The sequence below is a fragment of the Silene latifolia genome, unplaced genomic scaffold, assembly GCF_048544455.1.
Source record: "Silene latifolia isolate original U9 population unplaced genomic scaffold, ASM4854445v1 scaffold_150, whole genome shotgun sequence".
In the NCBI taxonomy this organism is placed as follows: Eukaryota; Viridiplantae; Streptophyta; class Magnoliopsida; order Caryophyllales; family Caryophyllaceae; genus Silene; species Silene latifolia.
Genome location: NW_027413138.1, coordinates 660,888 through 683,312, shown reverse-complemented (window position 1 = coordinate 683,312; position 22,425 = coordinate 660,888). Strand labels below are relative to the sequence as shown.

The 22,425-nt window shown below is 43.2% G+C and overlaps 1 protein-coding gene across 2 annotated transcripts; it reads right to left on the bottom strand.

Moving 5' to 3' along the window:
- Positions 1-5,906: 5,906 nt before the first annotated feature.
- Positions 5,907-10,714, bottom strand: LOC141637843 (E3 ubiquitin-protein ligase RMA1H1-like). 2 transcript variants are annotated; one of them, XM_074447264.1, is made up of 3 exons: positions 9,493-10,713; positions 9,058-9,405; positions 5,907-6,873 (listed from the first exon to the last, which is right to left on the bottom strand). In XM_074447264.1, exon 3 carries the CDS (start codon positions 6,791-6,793, stop codon positions 6,074-6,076), a length of 720 nt encoding a protein of 239 aa, XP_074303365.1. In that variant the 5' UTR covers positions 6,794-6,873; positions 9,058-9,405; positions 9,493-10,713; the 3' UTR covers positions 5,907-6,073. The 2 variants fall into 2 exon arrangements, with proteins under 2 accessions (XP_074303365.1, XP_074303364.1); XM_074447263.1 differs by having other exon boundaries at positions 9,058-10,714.
- Positions 10,715-22,425: the final 11,711 nt, after the last annotated feature.

Below are 22,425 nucleotides of genomic sequence, written 5' to 3'. Positions count from 1 at the left end.
CTAATAGTGATCATAGGTAAGGTAACCCAAACAACCATGGCACCTCCTAACTTTCCAAAAACAACTATTGAAACCTTCATATTAGTAGAACGTTATGAGGAAAGATTAGGGCAAAGGCCGAGGCCTCGAGTTTTTCATCCTAATAATTACCCTCAATCCAAGCAAGTTCAAGTGTTCGCTCCAAAACTCAAGACTATTGATAGTTTTCAAGCTGCTCAGAAATATGGTGGATTTACGGTATGTGAACACCGTGCCGTGAAGTCATTCTTCCAGAATAAGGCTTATTAATTAACCAGCAGGTACTCATCAACTAACTTATTTGGTACTCGTAAATTATAGAGAAAAAGGAACATACATCGGATATTAACTCAAACTTTATTTATTTGTGAGCATATGTGTATTTTTTCTGAGCTTATTATCTCAAACTTTATTTGTTTTTGAGCATATGTGTATTTCTTTTGAGCTTATTGAAGTTTATTATAAGTTATATTTTATTTTATTTTCGTTAAAACTTAAATTTAACCAAGGTTATATGTAATATTTTTGAGTTTTATTGTATTTTTTTTAGCTTAATGTTTAAGTGAAAAAACTAATAAATTTTATTGTAAAAATCATAGTTTTTAAAACAAAACTAAAAAACTTTATTATAATGCTAAAAAAACTACAGTATATAACTGGTGGTAGTATATCGAATGTATAATCTACTTACGGTAAATTATAAGGAGATATGCTCATAATCTAAATTCGAATTTCGTTAGTATCATATATATGCGCCTTATGGCTCTCGTTACACAAAAAAAAAAAAAGGCCTTAGATTACATGCATGTTTATGTCATAGATAATGGTGCGCAACATATTATGCATATTTATTATTTATGTATCTGATCTCATTTTTTTTTTCGTGTGCAAAGAGAATTGCAAGGACGAATTTGATGCTGGACGGAATTTAAACTCATTATGTGAGTATCATCGCTCTCGCGTGGATAAACGATTGTAATAACACAATAAAGAGCCATCTACGTAGGTTAATGTTAAATTGTTAATGCATGCTATGTTTCTCTATTTTATGTAACGTAATAAACTACTATCAAAAGTGAAGTACTATACGGGTCAGGTTGATCTTTTTTGCTCAATTGAGTTTTCAATTGGTCTCCCTTGTGACGGGTTACCATTTGTGGCGGATATTTTGTGAGACAAAATGGTAACAAAATGGGTTAGTGGAGAAAGGGGACCACATGAATAGTGTTGCAGAGAGAGAAAAAGTGGGTACTTTGTGAGGTAAAATGGTATCCGTCACTCAAGAGTGACGGATATGTGCCGTCACAAACAAGAATTTGTGTTGAGTTTTAATAAGATTGTAAGAATAAACTCGTGTGTTTACCTGGTCTAGAAACGTAGTTTATTTTTTCTTTTTGAATATGTAAAACGGCCTAAAAAAATATATATACATTGGATGTACGACATCACAGCATAACTGAGTTTATGCGTTTTTTTTTTGAGTATTATATAGTTTATAAGTTATATTTAATTTTTTAACGTTAAAACTCAAATTTATGTGAGCTTAAATGTAATTTGCACATAGCATTTTACATATTCAAAGTTTCTACCATGGAGAAAGGTTTAATCTAAGAGTATTTTTAAAAGGAAAATTAGATGGCGCCATCGAGTGGCACTCAAATTAGGCGTCACCAATGGTAGCAATAGTAAATTTCGTTGGCATTTTCATTTTCCTCTTCTACAATTTAAATTTCAAACAATTATTAGAAAAGGGTAGTTTAGGAACTTGAATTTACTTAATTAATCAAAAATAGAAAATAGTAGTAAATAAAAAACAGTAGAATTTTCCTAAAATTATGCCATTTTCTGAGGAAGAACTTATAACAAACAAATTGTTCTATTTGTGTTCACCTTTGTTGCCATCCTCAGTTTAACAAGTAAATGAGTACAGTAGCTTTGTAGATGTCTACATAGTTAAAGATTTTGGTGTATGGGAAAGCCAGTGACAACAAATTCTTCTTTGTTTTTTTTGTAATGGTAGTAATCTTTTACCTTGTTAAATATAAAAACGAAGAAGATGAACATAATACTCGTATAATGATGAAGAAATTAGATGAAAATAATTTAGTGTAATTTAGGTTAATATTAAATAAATAATTTTGGTGTAAAAATATTATAGATTAAATTGAAGTTAAGTTAGAGTTTAATTTAATTGAAATAGATATTGAATCGATATAAAATGACGTACATGTCCTTCTAACTTTGGCGCAATATGAAAACTAAAATTTTATTTTTTATTTTTATTTTTTCTATATGTATGGTGGCGCCGAGATTCGGTACCACCCGATAGATGGCCTATATTGTTCAGAATTTAACGTTCACAAATAAAATGGGATATATGCATGGAAACATGCAAACAATTTTTGAGCAATTTGTCATACACAAATTTTCATAGTAGAAGTTCGAAGTACTAACTCTGTTCCGATCAAGTCATCATTTATATTTATCTATTTTATTTTGGAGTGTCTTAATCAATTGTTTATATAATTTTTTTATTTTGAAAATGCTTTCGATGAACAACTTGTCTCTCCACAGTCAACCTGGTTCACTTTTCTTAGTTTTTGCGTCAAAATCAAAGATAAATAAATAACCGGAATGGAGAGGGACTGAGGGAGTAGTACATTCTTTTTTTTTTTTTTTTTTTTTTGGTGACGAGGGGTTGAATCCCCCGGGCACATGCAATACCCTGCAAACCACGTGTGCCATGTAAGACATCCTTTAGGATGACAGCCAGAATCGCAAAGACTCCCGTGTAGGAGTCGAACCGGGACCTCTCAATTCGTTCGCCATTCTCTGTGCTTTGAGACTCCCCGCACTCCATTACACTCAAGCCACTTTGGTTGAGTAGTACATTATTATTCCCATATATAATGAATGTACTTTCCATCTTCATCTGCTTAAATCTACTTAATATAAATATATAATACTCCCTATTATTCACCATTTTCTTCTCTATTTTCTTATTAGGATTATTTCAGGTTTTCTTCCCTATTTTCTTTTTTGGGTTGATTTGTGTGGTCCAAATTAAATTAATGTGGGGTAGTGTATTTTGTGTGGTCTAAAATCACTTTCTTATTTCTTGTGCAAAAAGGAAATGGGAAGAATATAGTGAATAGGAGGGAGTACTAATATACTTCCGTATCAAGTTCATCTCTTCTTTCTTAGATATACGAGTATACTCCGTATATTTTTGTTTGAGAATCTAATTCGAACATCACAAACAGTAGTACAATTATTATAGGAGTATAAATAGTTAGTCTTGCTGAAGACGGGTCGGAGTAACTGACGGGTAATGCTACTTACAAAACGGATAGGGGGGACAAGTTGGGGGCACCCCCATGTCCTTCCCTATCTCCTCTAATTGGGTCATTTGTGAAAAAAAATGGTATCCGTCACTCCAAAGTGACGGATACATACCGTCTTCAATGAGATTTTGTGATAAAACTTTTATCCGTGGTGATTATATTCCTTAATCCAAAAGAAAAGTAAAGGGCCGAATATAATGACCCCACCGAGTCACCTACTTCCTCCATTCAATTTCACTCTAGCACTTTCTTTTTTCACGTTTGTCAACGCGTGTTTTACGCGTTAAATATCGTTAGCTACGTATTTGCAAAAATATAAAAGTTAGTTATTTTTAATATACTCGTAAAGACGAATCAAACAAGATCTCACATGAATATATTTCTACTTACGTATCGAGAGAAAATCAAAATTGAACACACAATCGTGAATAGTGTACAAAAGTGAAATAAGTAGAGTGAAGTTGAATGGAGGAAGTACAATTTAATTATACCCATCATTAGGCACAGTGACGGAGCCAATATGTGAAGTAAAGGTAAACTAAAAAAAAATCAAAAAAAATATTCTACTAAAACTTTTAAACTTTTCATTGTTAAGCGGGGGCGAACACCCCTACTACCCCTAAATCTGCCATAGACTCCCAAGTGTCCCAACATGTAACACGCGACCAAACGGATATACTTAAAGTGGTGATATTTTTGGGCCCATTATGCAACTTGTTGCTTGTTTTATACTTAAAGTGAGTGGATATTTGCCCGTTTATAATTATAGACTGATATCTCCCGTCTATAAGAATTTGTGTACCATATAAAGTATGCAGACTTGTCAAAAGATCTCTAATAAAATCAAAAGAAGAAAAGTAGAAGGAATATATACCATTCAACAAAAATAAGCAACAGTCCGTCTTGCTTCAGATCGCCTTATTCCTGACCGCAATAAGACCTTTTACAAGTGAGAAGCGCATGGGTGGTGGGATACCCCATGTGTTTTCCCACTCACACCCTAAATGAATTTTTTGTGAGAGGAAATGGTATCCGTCTGACCATTTCAGACGAATATAGCTGTCTGAAATAGGAATTTGTGAACAAGCATATATTCTTGTTATCACAAAACAAGAATATTACCATAGCCTAGATAGTTATCACATTTAGCCTATTTAAAACCCATATTGCTCAATAAACTTCTTCAAAAAACAATAGTTTATCCACCAAAAAAACTACTAAATAAATTCAAGCACAATGGCACCTCCTACACTTCCTCAAATTGCCAAAGAAGCCTTCATGATGTTGGATCAATTTGAAGATCAACTCGGGCGAAGCCCGAGGAACACTAATCGGAATTATAATCCTCAGCCGCGAAAGATGATCATAGATAGTGAACAAGCTGCCCGCGACTTTGGTGGAGTATTGATATGTGAACACTATGCCAAGAAGAAACTGCCGTATCAGAAAGCGTACTAAAACTAATATTGCTGTAAAACTATGCATGCTTACGTCTGTAGACGATATAATTACTCGAATTTGTACTAGTTAAGTATAATTAGTCTGTTATTAGTAAGTGTCTGTATATTTAGTTAAGTAGTAGTTGTTCTTACCCTGGTACTAATGTGTGTGCTAAGTGGTAGTAGGTCTACCAGTAAGATCATGTAGTTCCTCTGCATCTGTACTGTGTTTGCTGTATGTGATACCTTAAAACTTCGGAATAAAATCGTTTCCTCTTAAACCACCGAGATCAAACAAGGTGACCGATTTAAAGATCATTTCTCGAATGTAATCCTTAGATTAAAGCAAAATCATCAGTGACAGTAATATACAGCATGTTGCCATTCCTGCAGAAACAAGATTGAAATTCCTGCAATTTTTCAGCTGACATTCCAGCATCAATAATTATACATGAAAATGAAACGATGACACAATATACGATGTCAAAAAGCTTCGAACTGATGAATCTGAAAACCCGAAAACCATCAACTGTTGACACCATCAAAGAGTTAATAGTGAACTGGGCAAGATCTGACCATGGCGATGGACAATCGATTGATCAGATATTCAGATAGCCAAGTCTCATGGCGAGATCACTAGAATACAGCAATACCACTGGGCACCGGTCCAAAACCGAGACCGGACCGGATTACAAAAATTCCGGTCCAAGACCGGACCGGACCGGTTGAACCGGAATTACCCACCTTTTCAAATTCCGGTCCATTGGACCGGATCGGACCGGAATAAAAATACAATTTTAAGAAAAAAAATGCAAATAACAATAATTCCGGGCATCCCAGTCCAAACCGGTCCGTACCGGACCAGGAACCGAAATCTTGGAAAATGGTGGACCGGAGACCGGACCGGAATTTTTAATTCCGGTTCCGGTCCACCAGATTCCGGTCCGGGCTGGAAAAATGTTCCAGTCCGGACCGGATTATGCCCACCCAACGTATACAGTATACTATTGAAACATACTGCCATTGCTGCAATAAACAGAGGACTGAAAATTTGGGTATACTATTGAAACATACTGCCATTCCTGCAATAAACAGAAGACTTAAATTTTGGAAAATTCCGATGACTGATATATAACGCGTTAGCGTCAATGAATAGGTTATACATGAAGCAATGTCAATGAGCTTTGAATGCCTAACCGATAAGTCAATAACCACCTTTTTACAAACGACTATACAAACGTACATAAAGAATTAAGCTTCCGAAACTGCAGATTAGAAGAGAAACAGGCAAAGGAGAAAGCAACATAATAGAAAAAGTGATATCCTACTAAGGGATTTGTCAACTTGCATCTCTTGCCTTCTTGACCTTGGGCTACTGTTCCCTAGACGATGATACGGATTTGGATACGTATCCAAGCTCTGCGAGTCTCCAAACACCCTAGCATAAACCATCTCCCCGAATAACCCAACAACCGGTTGAAAAACATTAGCCATCGTGTCACTTGTTGGATTAATCAATGAAGAAGAAGAGACTACCTCTTCGGGAGAGTTGTGTAGGCGGGCTTGATAAGGGTTATGTCGGTATGGACGGAGTTGGTGCTCGGGTTGAGATGCAGCGTTTAGCAACGCACGGGTCCCACAAGCCGGCGGTCTTGGTGGTATGACCGTGTCAGGGAAAGTTGACTTAGGCTCATCCTCTGGAATGCTCGGGAATTGGCCTCGGCCGTATAGAGGGATCACAGTAGTATGAGAGATTTCGGCTTTGCAAACCGGACATTGTGGGTATTCGTCTGAAGGAAGAGACGAGCTTTGGATATAAAACCATTTGTAGATGCAGGGCCAGCAGTATAGGTGACCGCACAGGGTGACTACTGGATCGTTAGCCGCGTCTAGGCAGATGTTGCACTCGAAACAACCATTGAGATGATCTATGGCTGAATCTTTCGATGGAATCGATTTCTGGCTCTGATCAAACTGTCGCTCTAACTCCATGACTTAATCTTCAATTAGAGCTATGCAAAGTGATTATAGCACAATAATGAAATCTTGCAAATTGGTCGAAATTTGATAAGCTGTAATACAAGGTAAAATACATTATTAATTTAAAAGAGCAACCACATGCATTTCCAGCAACATGTGCAGAGAGCACATGAAAGTAGGTATTGACATCTTACAATGTCTTTAATAGTTAACCACATAAACAAGCAACAATTAACATCGAATGGCCTAACCTAACCCAGCTCGCTTATTTTAAAATGCTTAAAAATTATGAAACCCATATTTCAAAATATTCCAACAGAGTTTAATACTCCCTCCGTCTCAGTCATCTGTTTACCTATGATTAAAATACCGCTCTCAAAGAATAGGAAAGGTAAACAAATGAATGGGACGGAGAGAGTATGCGATTAAAGGTGTGGTTGGATGATTAAGCATATACGTTTTGTCTATATTCTCTAATTAATTACAAATTACAAGAATAAGAAGCAACTGAAGAAGTACATCTACAAGCTGGAATAGAAGATTATAAAACTTACTCCGTCCGAATCAAAATGACAGGCATATGCAGATTTAAGATTTAAGAATTAGTTCAGACTTCAGACATGATTCGCAAGTAACGGTTAGTCTGTTAGTTTAATCATAATGATTCGTATGCCAAGAGCCCCACACCCACTTCTTTATCCATTGGTCGAAAGATCAATCATCGCACTTTCTAATTTTTAATTAAAAGGTGCTAATGATAGGACCTAATACCTTGTACACTAATCACATCCTGCCTCTGGTTGCTTCTGGTCGTATCCAGAGTCCAGACTAATTATCGAAATTCAACTCATCCAGGACGTAATATTATATTCCCAACGACGATTTTGCTGATTAACGTCCTTATTTGAATCTCACAGGCCACCAAGATGTGAGACTTAACATCAATTTCATCTTATAAAAAAGGAGTGCCGAGATAGTACCAGCACACTTGACGATTAATACATCTCAAAAGCTCAACGATTAGATTACATTATTGCTAACCCATTTACTATATACTTATATAGTACCAAGTCACACAATTATAATCAGGAAATGATGAAATTGAATCATAAAAACCCGTCAACTTGCCAACTTAACATATAATAGTCCGTTAACCATCCCCTTCATCCATAAGACCATAATCTTCTATTGCTCCGTGAATACAACAATCACTTAGTGCTAAACCATTACTCCGTATTTGGTAAGCAAAAAAAGGATAAGGACACCTCATACGATGGAGATAAAAGTTTAGCAACGCTTGCAAATGAAAAAGTGGAAACAATACACTCGCAAAAGTTGTAATTGGTTGATTTACAAGTGTTTTAAAATTTCATTGATTCAAATTTTTACTACCTACATCAAAATCAAACTTCAGAGAAATTGGGGGATGTCCAAATGACACAAAGTCAAAAACTTCCCCCTTTCAATGTGGTGATTATGAATTCCACCTTCCACGTAGCTGATCACGGTACAACTCTCATCTCTTGACAATAGAGATCCGCTTAAAGTTTCCAATTTTTTTTCGAGTGTACCTTATATCATTACCAGTTTGCCACCCCTAAAATTTTTCAACCCCCCCTCCCTAACCTTGAATCCTGGCTCCGCCACCGGTTCACATGACCTCACTCTCTACCACTAGGCAAAAACCTCGGTAGAATTCGGTTGTGCATTGTACAATGCGATCACAATGATCACTTAGATAGATATATTCCGGAAGATAGCATCTACTCCTAACAGATTTTGGTCCTTAGAGAAGCAAAAGGGCCAATCAGAAATCGACACAAAGCCCGTCTTAAACCAGATTAACAGACTTTCAATTTTCGACAACTTTACCAGCTAAGCTAACATTCATCCACATAATAGCAATAACATTGTCGTAAACAAGATCCAACTTCCAAAATTCAGTCTATCTACATTGTCGTAGACAAAACAGATTGCTACTCCCTAGCCACTCTGCTTTTGTCTTATCTACCTACATGGGTAGTACTTAGCCGTCACAACATTGTATGGGGTCTAAGTGTCTAACTCATTTACCCAATTACCCCGAGAGAAATCACCTAGTGACGCTCTATCATTTTAAATCAAAATTAAATTCTAGTGTGGGTAAAAATAAAATTACCCATTTCATCACTGAGATATATGCAACAATATAACAATAAAAATGAATCAAGCAAGGTAAATTCAAGCATCAAAATCAAATAAATGCAAAAAAAAAAAGAGAGAAAAGAAAAGGGTACCTAAATAATTGGAGAGTCGGATCAAGATCAAGAATTACGAGAAATTGACTAAAATCAGGCGATAATTGAGAAAATTTGATGAAGGGTTTTGATTTTAATAGCTGAAGAAAGAAAGATTTTGTTTGGTTTTTAGTTTTACGAGTTGAAAATTGTGAAAGTTGTGAGAAAGTGAGATTTAGTGGTGCGCTTGTCTAATTGTCCCCCCGAATATACTCGGATGGAGTAATGTCCAAGTCATGTAGATGGTAGATATCGCAAAACAGATCCGATTCGACCGATTCGAAAAACTAGACTTGTAGTTGTACGTGTCTTGATGTCCGAATTGAGGATACGAACTTGATATTTAACCTGAATTAACCCAATTAAATATAAGTCGATCCGAATTTTTATTGTTGTACCCACTCTACTTTCACTAATAACTTGAAAATAGCTGACCTGATCCGAAATAACTCGACTCGGCCCTAATTCTTGCAAACATGAAACTGAGCAGACCGAAATGACCCGATCTGAACCCGACCCATTAGTGATTCGTTTACCAGGCCAAAAGTCTTGGTAATGTACAAACTATTGTTTAAGGCGATTTTATATATAAACCATTTAGTGTTAATATATCGATCTGTTATGTTTTACATTTTTTACACAACTTTTATATAAGACGACATTACAAGAGAACTTATACTCCCTCTTTTAGAAGATATTATCTTGTGTATTATGGTAATATCATAGATATGGAATATATTAGTTAATATTGTGAATATCGTTAAGTTATCCCCTTTTTACCCCTCCTTTTTTTTACATTTTCTTAAATTCTCCATTTTTCCTTATATTACCTTTAATTAATTAATTTGGGTCGGAGGGAATACTTATTATAAGACCGCTTAAGTGCATACAAAATGGGACCTTTTTCGTATCATGTTATTGAACCTTCGACCTTGGCCTCAGATTGTCATTATTGCCCAACTATCGACCATTTTAAACTTCTTTTCATTGTTCATTTATTTACCTCTTTTTTATTTTTGCGAGGAATATTTTAATCAAAATAAACACATAATTGGAATAGAGAGAGTATTATCTTGTGAATAAAGCACAATGTAAATGATCACAAACACGATGGCCTTCACATTTTATTAACCATATAAGACATATAACAATGGTGAATTATATTCTTTCACCTACATTGGGTTGAACTCAAATCTACACCAATAATAAATAGTTTGACATATAGGATACACACATAATAAAACCGACTTACAATATGAGACAGTCATTTTTTAGGTCAAACACTCATTTATCAGTATCAATAAATGCGTGTTTATATATAAAAGGGACTTCACATAGGGTAAGACAAGATACTACTAATTATTGAGTTTGCATATATAATTGCATAAATATTATCGTAAAGGCCTTTTTAGTTAATAACCCGTTTTACACCGGGGTTGAACCGTTTTCCTCAGCGACTTGAACAACTGAGGGGATGCCCTCATACACAAGTATGGCTGGCTTAAAGTTGTCGAGTGGCGAAGAGGCAGCCATTTGCACAATAATCAAGTTTTACTTGCAATATATTTTGATAAAAGAAAAAAGAGTTGAGGATTTGTGTAATTGCTACTTCTTGTTTGGCTATTGTATATGTGGAGTATAATTCATTTTGATGGTATATTTATAGAGGCTAAAACTCTACAACTACGTATGAAAATTGTTGGAGAGAACTATTCTTCTACGTAGTCTGGGGAACCTAATTAGTAGCAAAGGGCATAACTCGTTACTCCAAACTTTCAAAAAAATAATTAAGATTATTTTGCTTCCTAAAATTCTTATCACAAAAACTCCGGAGAGACGGTCTCTCAATAGCGTTATTGAGAGACCTCTCATATGATAGGGTGATGGACCCACTGAATTTTTTTTTCCCTATTATGTCTCCCACTAAATTAGTGGAAGACGGTCTCTCTCATGAGACCTACTAAATTCTTATATGTGAGACCTTAATATAATTATAATATCAAAATATGAGGAAAATTCGCTACTCAAAATTTTAGTTATACGTCTGCCTCTGTATACATTTTGAACATGATTTGCGTATCGAACTGTATCACTTGATGATGTGCAATGTATAGTGTGTGTTTAAAGGTGAAGAAGATACAAGTGTTTGTTATTTTTCCAGTTTATTAGAAGGTGAGAGTCAACAAGAGGTTTGTTTAACATGTACAAATAATAACCGAATTCCATAAATAGTCTCAACACTTGCACTCTTTAGCTTATTTTATTTGATGTCACTTTTTTTTTTTTTTTTTAAATTAAAGTTTGGACAAATGTCAAGTATATATGTTAATTACGTATAATTTGTTATATGTCATTTTCATCTTGATTTATATTTACCCGTGTTTTTCAGTAGGTGAATTATATACCCACCAATTCTATAATTTTTGAGCATTATAAAAAAATTTTGAGTTTTGTTTTAAAAATTATGAGTTTTGCTATAAAGTTTCTGAGTTTATTCACGTAAATATTAAGCTCTAAAAAATTACAATAAAACTCAAAAAAATTACATATAAATTTAATAAAATTTGAGTTCTGATGGAAAAAAATTAAAATCTAACTTATAAATTTTAATAAGCTAAAAAAAAAAATATGTTCAAAAACAAATAAAGTTTGAGGTAATAAGCTCAAAAATAGACATATATGCTAAAAAAAAAATTGAAGGTATTACATCCGATGTATGTTCCTTTTTCTCTTCCGTTTCAGTTTTGTATCCTCTTTTCGTACTTACCATATTCCAAGTTATATAATGATTGGATGTCACCCTCTCACATGCATCCTTTATTAAAGGGATTCTCACTTATTGCACTTATTGCATGTAAGAGGGTAGCGTCGAGATTAGGTGTCATCTAATGGCGCCAACTCATTTTCCTCTAAGTTATGCTAGTTGTCATGTAATTTCAGAGCATCACACAAGGTCAATAATATAGTAGCAACCCGTCTTACCACTAAAACTGAATGTAAAAAAGAGAATGTGAATATTGGAAGAAAGGAATCTTAATACCAAATATGAAAAATATTAAATGCTTATTGATGGGGCATATTCTGCACCCGCTGACCAGTCAATATATTGAGCAAGGTCAAAGATATCCACAGCAAGTCAACGGCTTAGACAGCCTAACCGACGCACATCGGCTGTCTCTTGGGTCCCGGTGGGGCAATCGCCCGGCCGAGTCACACATCCGCGAACTCATATCCAAGACCCCTCGGCGGTGAGTCAACAGGGCCCGCCGGCCTGCCATGGGTCCCTCGGCCGAGGGGTAGATCGCCTCTTTCCACCGCTAGCCACTTGGCCACTACGTGACAAAAGGTGAAAGTCTATAAATACTCCTCAACTCTCATTGAGGAGGACATCCACAATTTAACCTAAGAATCACTATTCATCTGGTAATATCTTCCTTATCTCTCTACAATATATACTTCACCAAGTAACAACAACTTATCTCTCTAAGTTTACTGACTTGAGCGTCGGAGTGAGTTCGCTCGGTCCAAAGCCGACCCTCGGTTGTTCATCGTTTCAAGAGACCGCAAGGAGGATTCAACTAAAGACGTCATTCTACAAGCACGGGTGGTAACGTATAATCGCTGCTCGGATTTACACCCGGAACAATTGGCGCCGTCTGTGGGGAAAGATACTAGAAGCTAGTCACATTCATTCCCAAACAAAAAAAAAACAAAAACAAAAACCCACCCAAAAAGCTAAGAAGATGTCGAAACAACCAGAGAAGGTGTTGGTGGAAAACGAATTCTACCAAGACGACACATTCCACAACTCAGAAATCGGGCGGTCCCACCGGCCGTATCATCACGATACGACGAACGGGACGCCGAAGGAACAAGATATGCCGCTGCCCGCCGACCAGGTCACCATCATGGGACATGTGGTTGATGCAGCAAAGCTGAAGCTACTCCTAGACATAATTGGTAGTACGCCGGCTACACTGTTACACCGACAAGAGCGGCGGAACCCGTCCAGGAGACCAGGGCCCAGAATGTGACTCCAAGAGACTTGAATGGAGCACTAGAAGAAGTTGGCCCTGTCAAGACGCTGGGGGAGCCCAGAATGCTAGTGGTAGACCTGAGTCCTTCCCGCACTCGCGGGAGGACGGCGTCGCCGCAGCACCGACGAGGCATCCCCCAGAGGAGTGAAAGAAGTCCGACTCGCCAGAGTCGGAGAAGGAGTCCGACTCACCAGAGTCGGAGAAGGAGCCCGACTCACCAGAGTCGGAGAAGCAGCCCGACTCACCAGAGTCGGAGAAGAAGCCCTTCCCGCCACGGGGAGAGGAGCCGGACTAGGGATGTGAGGAGCCGATCGCCGCGTGTCGCTCGACACGTGGTCGACACCCCTCGGCGCCTCGTCCTAGATACCCCGGTGCCGACTAAGCTGAAGTTGCCACCTATAGCATACAAAGGAGAAGGCGACCCAACCGACCACGTCGAGGCTTACGAGTCTCACATGTCGGTATGGGAGCAACCCGACGAGGTTTGGTGCCGAGTCTTCCCAACGACACTGCATGGGATGGCACAAAGTTGGTACAAGGGGCTACCCGACGGGTCGGTATACTGTTACGCCGACCTAAAGGACACATTCCTAGCCCAGTATTCTTGCAACAAGAGGAGGGCCGTGGAGACCTCGGACCTCCTGACTATTAGACAGGAAGGAGGCGAATCTCTCCGAAGTTATGTGAAGAGGTTCGACGCCAAGGTTCAGCAGATTCGTGAGCTGAACAGCGAGCTGGCGGCCTTCGCGCTGATGAAAGGCCTCCCAAGAGGGGACCTAAAGAATGAGCTCATCAAGTGCGGCGGCCTCAACCTGGAGTCCGCCAGGAAGATGGCCGATCAAGCCATAAAAGTGGAGGACTACCACAAAACCTGGGTAGGCCCCAGCGAGGCCGAGCTCTCAGAAAGAAAAAGCCGCCGGGAGGACAACCCGGATGAAAGACGCCGTGACAATAATAGGTCACGGTCTGACAGGTCCACCAGGAAACAGAACTCGGCGGACGCCGGGGAGTTCGGGAACGAACCGCCAGAAGCGGTACAATGATCACACCCCCTGGTCGCGTCTGCCGCCGAGGTCTTCGCCCTGAGCAAGAACGAGGGTCAGAAGTGGGAGAGGCCTCCCAGGCCGAGGAGTGACGGTGACACGAGCCAGTACTGTGAGTACCACGGCCACACCGGTCACCTTACTGACAACTGCCGGCATCTGAAGAATGCCATTGAGGAACTAATCCGGAAGGGGAGCCTCCGCAAGTATGTTGCCAAAGGCCAAAAGACTGATGCCGGCGGTTCAGATAAGAAATCCGTCTTCGAACGGATAGGAGTAATCCATGTTGTCATCGGGGCAACGAGAACGGTGGGTCCGCTCATGGGCACAAACGGCACTGAACGAGCCGTATCGGGCCATCAACTTTATGCCCAACACAGGCGGCTCCCGCTTCCAACATCCCCGATATAACTATTGGGAAGAAGGACTACGAGGGAGTCATCGCCCCTCACAAATGACCCACTCGTAGTCCACTTGGACATAGCCAACCACCTGGTGAAGAGGTGCCCGATTGACACAGCGCCTACACAAACATTATGTACAAATAATGCTTTCTCAACCTCGGTCGAAGGTTGAAAACTTGAGCCCCCGCACCAACCCGTTGTACAGACTTTTACGGGGCCGGCTGGTACCCCTTGGGTCAATCAGGCTGCCGGTGAGGTTCGGCGAGGGAAGTGCGGCCAAGAACGTTATGTCCGAGTTCGTGGTCATTGACGGCTCGTCCGCCTACAACGTTCTCATAGGCCGAGTCACCCTGAGCGAGGCCGATGCGGAATGTCCATCCGGGCTCGATATTGATGTATGTCTCGGACCGGGGGAAGCGCATAAGCTCGTCTCAAAGAACGAAAAGGACGAAGTGGTCAATGTCCAAGTGTCCGCCCGAGGGTGCAACATGCAATCCTTCAAAGTGGCGAAGAAGTCAGAGAAGGGGAAGAGCCCATCCTTGCAACGGGAGGGCGAGCGCATGGATACCACCGTCGGCATGGTCGAAGGAGCAGACCGAAGAGGTGGAGATTGACCCGAGCCGCACCGTAACTATCGGTGTTAACACGGAGCCAAAGTTCGAGCCGCCTCCTAGATCTGCTGAGGAAGAACAAAGACGTCTTCGCCTACTCGGCGGCCGAGATGCCAGGCGTGAGCCGGGAGGTAATTGTTCACAAGCTAAACGTACTCCCCACCGCTCGCGCTGTCAAGCAAAGGATGAGGAACTCCTCGGTAGAAGGATGAGGCCATCAAAGCCGAGGTAGATAAATTATTGGCGGCGGGCTTTATCATGCCTTGTACCTATCCTGAGTGGTTAGCTAATGTTGTAATGGTGAGGAAATCATCGGGGGCATGGAGGATGTGCGTGGATTTTACCAATCTTAATAAAGCATGCCCCAAAGATTGCTATCCCTTGCCTCGAATAGATAGTTTAATCGACGCGACGGCAGCTACACTATCTTTGAGCTGCTGGACGCCTTCTCGGGTATCATCGGTGTTCATGGCCGAGGAAGACATGCCTAAATGCGCATTCATCACTGCTAACGGCACATACATGTACAAAATGATGCCGTTTGGTTTAAAGAACGCCGGTGCAACTTACACAAGACTGGTGGACAAAGTGTTCCAAAATCAAAAAGGGCGAAACATTGAGGCTTACGTCGACGATGCTATTGTAAAAAGCAAGTCCGGCAGCGAGCACTTAGCCGATTTACACGAGACATTTTGTTCACTAAGGAAATACAAGATGAAGGTCAACCCAATGAAATGCAACTTCGGTGTCCGGGCAGGTAAGTTCCTCGGCGTACTTGTCAGCGCCAGGGGAATTGATGCCAATCCAGACAAAGTCCAGGCAATCCTAGACCTGCCGGAGCCGAGGAATCGAAAAGAGGTTATGATGCTGACCGGGAGGATGGCGGCTCTAGCCCGTTTCATCTCTCGGTCAGCCGACAAGAGCTCCCAATTCTTCAAGGTGTTGAAGGGGAATAAAGACTTCGGGGGGGGAGGAGCGAGAGCACGCTTTCAAACAACCGAAAGCTCATCTTCGACTCTCCCAACCCCGTCCAGCCGATCTTTGGGGAAACACTATATCCGTACATAGCTATTACCTCGGCCACGGTCGGTCTGTAATCGTCGTCGAGAAGAGGACAAGCAGCAGACTCCAATCTACTTTGTCAACCATACATTGTTGCCCGCCGAGAGAAATTACCCGCTGATTGAAAAAGCGCCTTTCTTTGTCGTCGTCGCAAGGAAACTGAAACCCTACTTCGACGCACATCCCGTGACGGTCCTAACCGACCCAGACCATTGGAGAAAGCATTGGAAAAATTTGAGCAATCCGGCAGACTCATCAAATGGGCGGAGAGCTATCCGGCTTCGGCATTCAAGACAAGCCGAGGCCCTCGATAAAGGGACAGACCGGCGATTTCCCGGCCGAATGCACATACCAAGAAGAGCAAAACCCCAGAGTATGGGAGGTATACACCGACGGGTCCTCCACGACGAACAGCTCAGGAGCCGACATACTTATCATCAGCCCAAACGGTGATGAGTTCGAGTACGCCTTGAAATTTACCTTCTCGGCCTCAAACAACGAATCCGAATACGAGGCGGTGATAGCCGGAGTCGAGCTGGCTAGGGCCGCAGGGGCGGAGCACAGCATTTTGAAAACAGATTCACTTTTAGTGGCTAATCAAATCAGAGGAGAGTACGAGACTCGAGACGACGGAATGGTAAGATACCTGGAAAGGGTAAAAGCTGACACCTCAAAGTTGAAATATTTTCAGATACAATGCATTCCCAGGTCTGAGAACAACCGAGCCGACGCTCTCTCAAAACTCGCCAGTTCAACCATCAAGAATGTCAGCCGAACCGTGCTGGTGGACATCAGGAATTCCAAGAGCATTATTGAGGCCGTCGGCATGGTGGGTAACATAGAGACCGAGACAACGTGGATGACTCCGATAATGAAATACAATTGACAAATGAACTACCGGAGGACCGCAGTCTCTCGCAGAAAATAAAGAGGATTGCAGCAAGGTACTTGGTGTTTGAAGGGGAATTGTACAGGAGGTCCGTGACGAGGCCACTCTTAAAGTGCGTCGGTCCGGCCGACGCGAGCTAATCTCGACGAAATTCACGAAGGCATCTGCGGCCATCACATGGGGGCAAGAACACTAGCCCACAAAGCTCTCCGAGCCGGCTACTTCTGGCCCACCATGCTTGCGGATTCCAGAGCCAAGACCAAAAAGTGCAACAACTGTCAAATGCATGCTCCGGTGATACATGCGCCATCCCGAGACCTGCAGCCGGTACTTAATCCCCTTCCTTTCGCACAGTGGGGGATGGATCTACTAGGGCCATTTCCAACGGCATCCGGCGGAAGAAAGTTCTTGATTGTCGCCGTTGACTACTTCACCAAATGGGTTGAAGCTGTAGCAGTACCTGCAAAGACGACGGCAGCCGTAAGAAAGGTAATCTGGGAAAATGTCATAACTCGTTTTGGGTTACCCCAAGTCATGGTATTCGACCACGGCCGAGAGTTTTGGAGTGACACAATAATGAGCTGGCTGGAAGAACTCGGTATCAAATTTGCATACTCCTCCGTCTGTCACCCACAGAGCAATGGACAGGCGGAGGCGGCCAATAAAACAATCCTCAACGGTTTGAAGAAGACAATTGAAGACCTAAAGGGAAGATGGGCCGATGAACTACCCGGCGTCCTATGGTCTCTGCGAACCACGGAGAAAGAAGCAACGGTGCAATCCGTTCCACTTAGTCTACGGTCCGGCGCCTCCGCGAATTGAAGCAACAATCTGACATTCGAACGGCCACCTTTAACCCGGTTGAAAATGAGGAAGGCTTAAGAACCTCCCTAGACCTGGTTGAAGAAAGCCGAGATACAGCACGCCTCAACTTGGCGGTATACCAAAACCGAATGAGAAGAGCTTACAACCGAAGAGTCCACAAAAGGGACTTGAAAGTAGGGGATCTAGTCCTAAGAAAGTCGGCCGCCACCAACAAAGGAAACATTCATGGTAAACTAACGGCCAACTGGGAGGGTCCCTACAAAGTGGTTGAAGAAATGAGGCCGGGTACATACCGGCTGACCGACATGGAGGGTGTGCCTCTGATGAGCCATTGGAACACTGACAATCTCAGGAAATACTTTGTGTAGCGGCGGAGGTGTCCAAAACAATTGTTGGCACCCCAACGCATGTTTACATCTAATGAAGAATTACCCAATTTTTCCATCAAAGTGTTTATCCCCTCCGCAGTCATATCGAGGTAGACGCCACGGCCCAAGCCGGCAAATACCCCAAGAACGCTGTCGCGCCGTAACCCCTAGTCGCCTCGGCCCGCCGAAGGCTGGCGGGGGGACACAACGGTCGATACGCCAAAGAACGCTGTCGCGCACAGACCCCTAGTCGCCTCGGTCAACCGAAGACTGGCGGGGGACACAACGGTCGATACGCCAATATACGCTGTCGCGCCGTAACCCCTAGTCGCCTCGGTCAACCGAAGGCCCGGCGGGGGACACAACGGTCGACACGCTAACATGTTCACAACGGCGGTTGGGAAGCGCAAATCCGACGCCTCGGCTAGACCGAGAGTGAAAGAGGAAGCGACCAACACGCTAACATGTTCGAGAAAAAGACGTTAAACGCAGTTGAGATACGCATTCTAGCTGCCTCGGCTAAGCCGAAGGTAAAAATGAAAAAGCGCTCAATTAATAACGCAAGAAGACAAGGAAAGACCTCGGCCAAGCCAGAGGCAAAACAAGCAAACTTTCATTAATGATAACAGATTACAAACGAGAAGAATGCAGACGGCGGCCGTCCCCATAGGGATAAGCCAAAACGCAACCTACCAAAGTATTACATAAACAAGTAAAAGAAAAGCAAAAGGTTACAGACATGATCATTTGAGGCGCCAAAAGATGGCAGGGAGGAAAGGCTCAATAGTTAGCCCCCGAACAGCTACAGCTATCCGAGATGCCGGGTGAGTCTGGTGACGACCGCCCGTCTCCCTATGCTAGTTGCTGCCCTCCATCGGCAGCAGCAGCATCATCAGCAGCAGCATCATCTTCGGTGGCCGGCCCAGAGGAGGGCTCGTCATTCTCACGTGCCTTTAGCCTCTCAGCCTCCCCTTCGGCCTCTTTCACCTTTGCATCGTATGCCGCCTTGGCCTCGGCTATCTGAGCCGCCTTCGCCGCCTCCGCCTTTTCCGCAGCCGCTTTTTCCGCGGCTTCGGCCATCTCATCCAGAAGCTGTTCAAATTTTGCCCACGGGAAGGAGCCTTCAGGAATGAGCTTCTTGATTGCCTCCCTAGTCGCTTCCTCGGCCTGATCCCGGAATTGAGCGCACATGTTAGGCATGATCTCGGTCTGAAGCACCTCAATATCTTTCTCCCTTTGGGCAAGGATATCCCTTGTATCCCTATGTGCCTCCGACTGGGACAAATACAGATCTTTCCATTCGTCCCTCTTGGCAACAACGGCGTCATAACCGCCCTTATACCTGTCCCGCTCCTCCAAAGAATCGGGCAAAGGTGGCATCGCGGCCTCAACTTTGGCCCTCTCGGCCGATGGCGCTTCTCGCCTTCCTCCGCACGCTTCCGAGCAGCAAGGAGGTCAAGCTTAGCCTTCCCGCTTCTCCTTTGCGCGGAAAGATCAAGCTTAAGCCGTTCGATCAATGGCCCAGCTTGGGCCATGACCTTTTCTTGCTCCATAATGTGGGAGCCGGCTAGTTGAGCCCACTTCGCCAACCTCTTGTGTATTCTTGTACCCTCTGCCACAAGCTCGGCGGGGGAAATCTTCTTGAGTAAGGAGTCAACGGTGACATTTCTATCACCCGCCTTCTCAGGCTGCTTCTCTAATTTCCGTTCGGTGAGAACGACGGTAAGACGACGCGGATCTACAAAAATTCACACAACAGATCCATGTCAACATTCATTGACACATCGTAGAGTCTCACATCGGGAATGCATAATGAACCAGCTAAGTCTCGAACCACGAGTTAGGTCCGTACCGATCCGGACCCTCTTAGATGGAGGACCGGGTGAATCATTCTTTTCCCCGGCAACGAGTAGAAGCCGGCGGTGGCTCTTTTCTCTTCTTCTTCGGAGGAGGGCCCTTCGCAACGGTCACCACCTCCTCGGAGACATCGATGACCTCCACATGCTCCTTCCGGGCGTTGGGGTTGAAGAAGGAGTTGGGATTGACGCCGTCGCCAACCTGGACGCCGCCTTTGGTTTTCTCTTCGGCACGCCTCCGAGAACCCGTGCTTGAGCCGCCGCCGGATCCGGTGCCTTCACCGCTTATCCATAAGTTCGTTGGGAGCCGCCTACGATCACGCGCGTCGGCTGAGGGTGCCGCTCAACGACGTTCCCGTCCTTATCAAGCCCTAACCTCTTCAAGGTCCTCTCGGACATCCTGGCCAAACCGGTGCAAGAAACCGGCAAGAGTTACATAAAAGAAGTAAAACAAAGCTCTAAAAACAGGAGCGTAACAGTAAAGATGGGCCTCACACCGACCCTACTCACCCTGGTTGAGGGCCGGTATGAGGCCGACGCGGCAAAGTAGCTCATCCTGAAGAATAATCGAGTCGGGGCACCCATCCCTTCTCGGATCAAACAACAGCATCGCCCGCTCCTCGTCCGCACCAAGAGGAACCCTACTGGCATCCATCTTGAGCTTACTCTGGGAGACCCATTTTTCACGCTCCCTCTTACTCTCGCACCGTAAGTTGACTTGGTCTTTGAAGGACCGGGCGAGGATAGTCATCCGGACTTCGACATACACCCACCGCCCCTTCCCTTGCGGAAGAAAGCTTATCAACAGAGAGGACGCCCGCTCCATCTCGCACGCTCGTACCACCCCACCTTACGGGGTCGATGCCCGAAGATGATGAAGCCGGAATAAGTTAATCGTAGGTACCTCCCCTTAAAAAGACAGAGCCACACGAAGCCAACTATCGTCCTAATGGCCAACGGATGCAGTTGAGCCACGGCGACGTTCATAGCTTTGATGATGGCCGTGACGTATTTATTCAAAGGAAACCGAGCCCATACTCCGGTGCACGATATATACGCCGATATGACCGAAGGAGGGCAACAGACCGCCCGACCCTCCCCAGGGATAACAATTTTGTACCCCTCACCGAAGTAGAAATGACCCTCGAAAAGAGTTCCACCGGAACAATCTGGCGAATTTATTGGTCCGGGCACGTCGGGACCGATCATGCGAGCCTCGCCGTGATCCAGGATATGCGGCCTCTCTTCACCGGAAGGAATCCTTTCCTCACAAATCATCATCAACATCATCATCCTCCCAACCCTCCAAAGCTTTTGGATCGACCTCGGGAGACGGAGAACTAGGGCCCCCAAACCTTATCGGGATGGCGTTTAGTATCTCCTCCTCATCAAGACGCGACGGAGAACCCCCCGGCGCAGGCTTACTAGGTCCGGCACCAGCAGAAGACATGTTTACAACAAAACTTACAAGTTAAAAAGAGAAAATTTGTTTGTTTACCTTGAAGAAAAATGCTACGCCGGAGTAATGATTCTCGAAAGCTAGAGAGAAGTTTCACAAAGAGGGCTGACAGAAGAAAATTTTTGAGAAAATGAAATTGGTGCCCAATTTCGGGGATTAACTCGCCCTATTTATAGGGGAAAGCCCATGAAGAAGGACCAATCAGGGCACAGACCCATGAAACGCCAAACCAATCGGCAATCAAAGAAACAGACACGTGTCAGACATGCAACCACGGAATGTCAATCGTTGCAACAGTTGAACGTCAATCAATGCAACAGTGACAAAACGTCTTCAACACGCCCCTTCAAATCTCTCTGCCCATTCATCTTCCTCAACAAACTCCTAAGTATCTGTTCTCCGTCGGCCACACGATCAACCAAGTTTGTCGGCAAGACCTGGGGGCAATCAAAAGCACACGGCGCTCACAACCTCGGTCTCGGCCGGTACCACTTTCTTTTCCACACCTGATGTCCATTACACATCCATGTGGAGGGGGGATATGGTACGGCCTAAGCAGAGCCGTGCCGGGGAAGAAGAAGTGCGCAGAATATACGCTCAACATACATCGGCGCCCATACCACGGCATAGACTACGCTGGGGGCAAATTGATGGGGCATATTCGCACCCCCGACACCACCAACATATTGAGCAAGGTCAAAGATATCCACAACAAGTCAACGGCTTAGACAGCCCTAACAACCACGACTGTCGGCTGTCTCTTGGGTCCCGGTGGGGATCGGCAACCGAGGCACACATCCGCGAACTCATATCC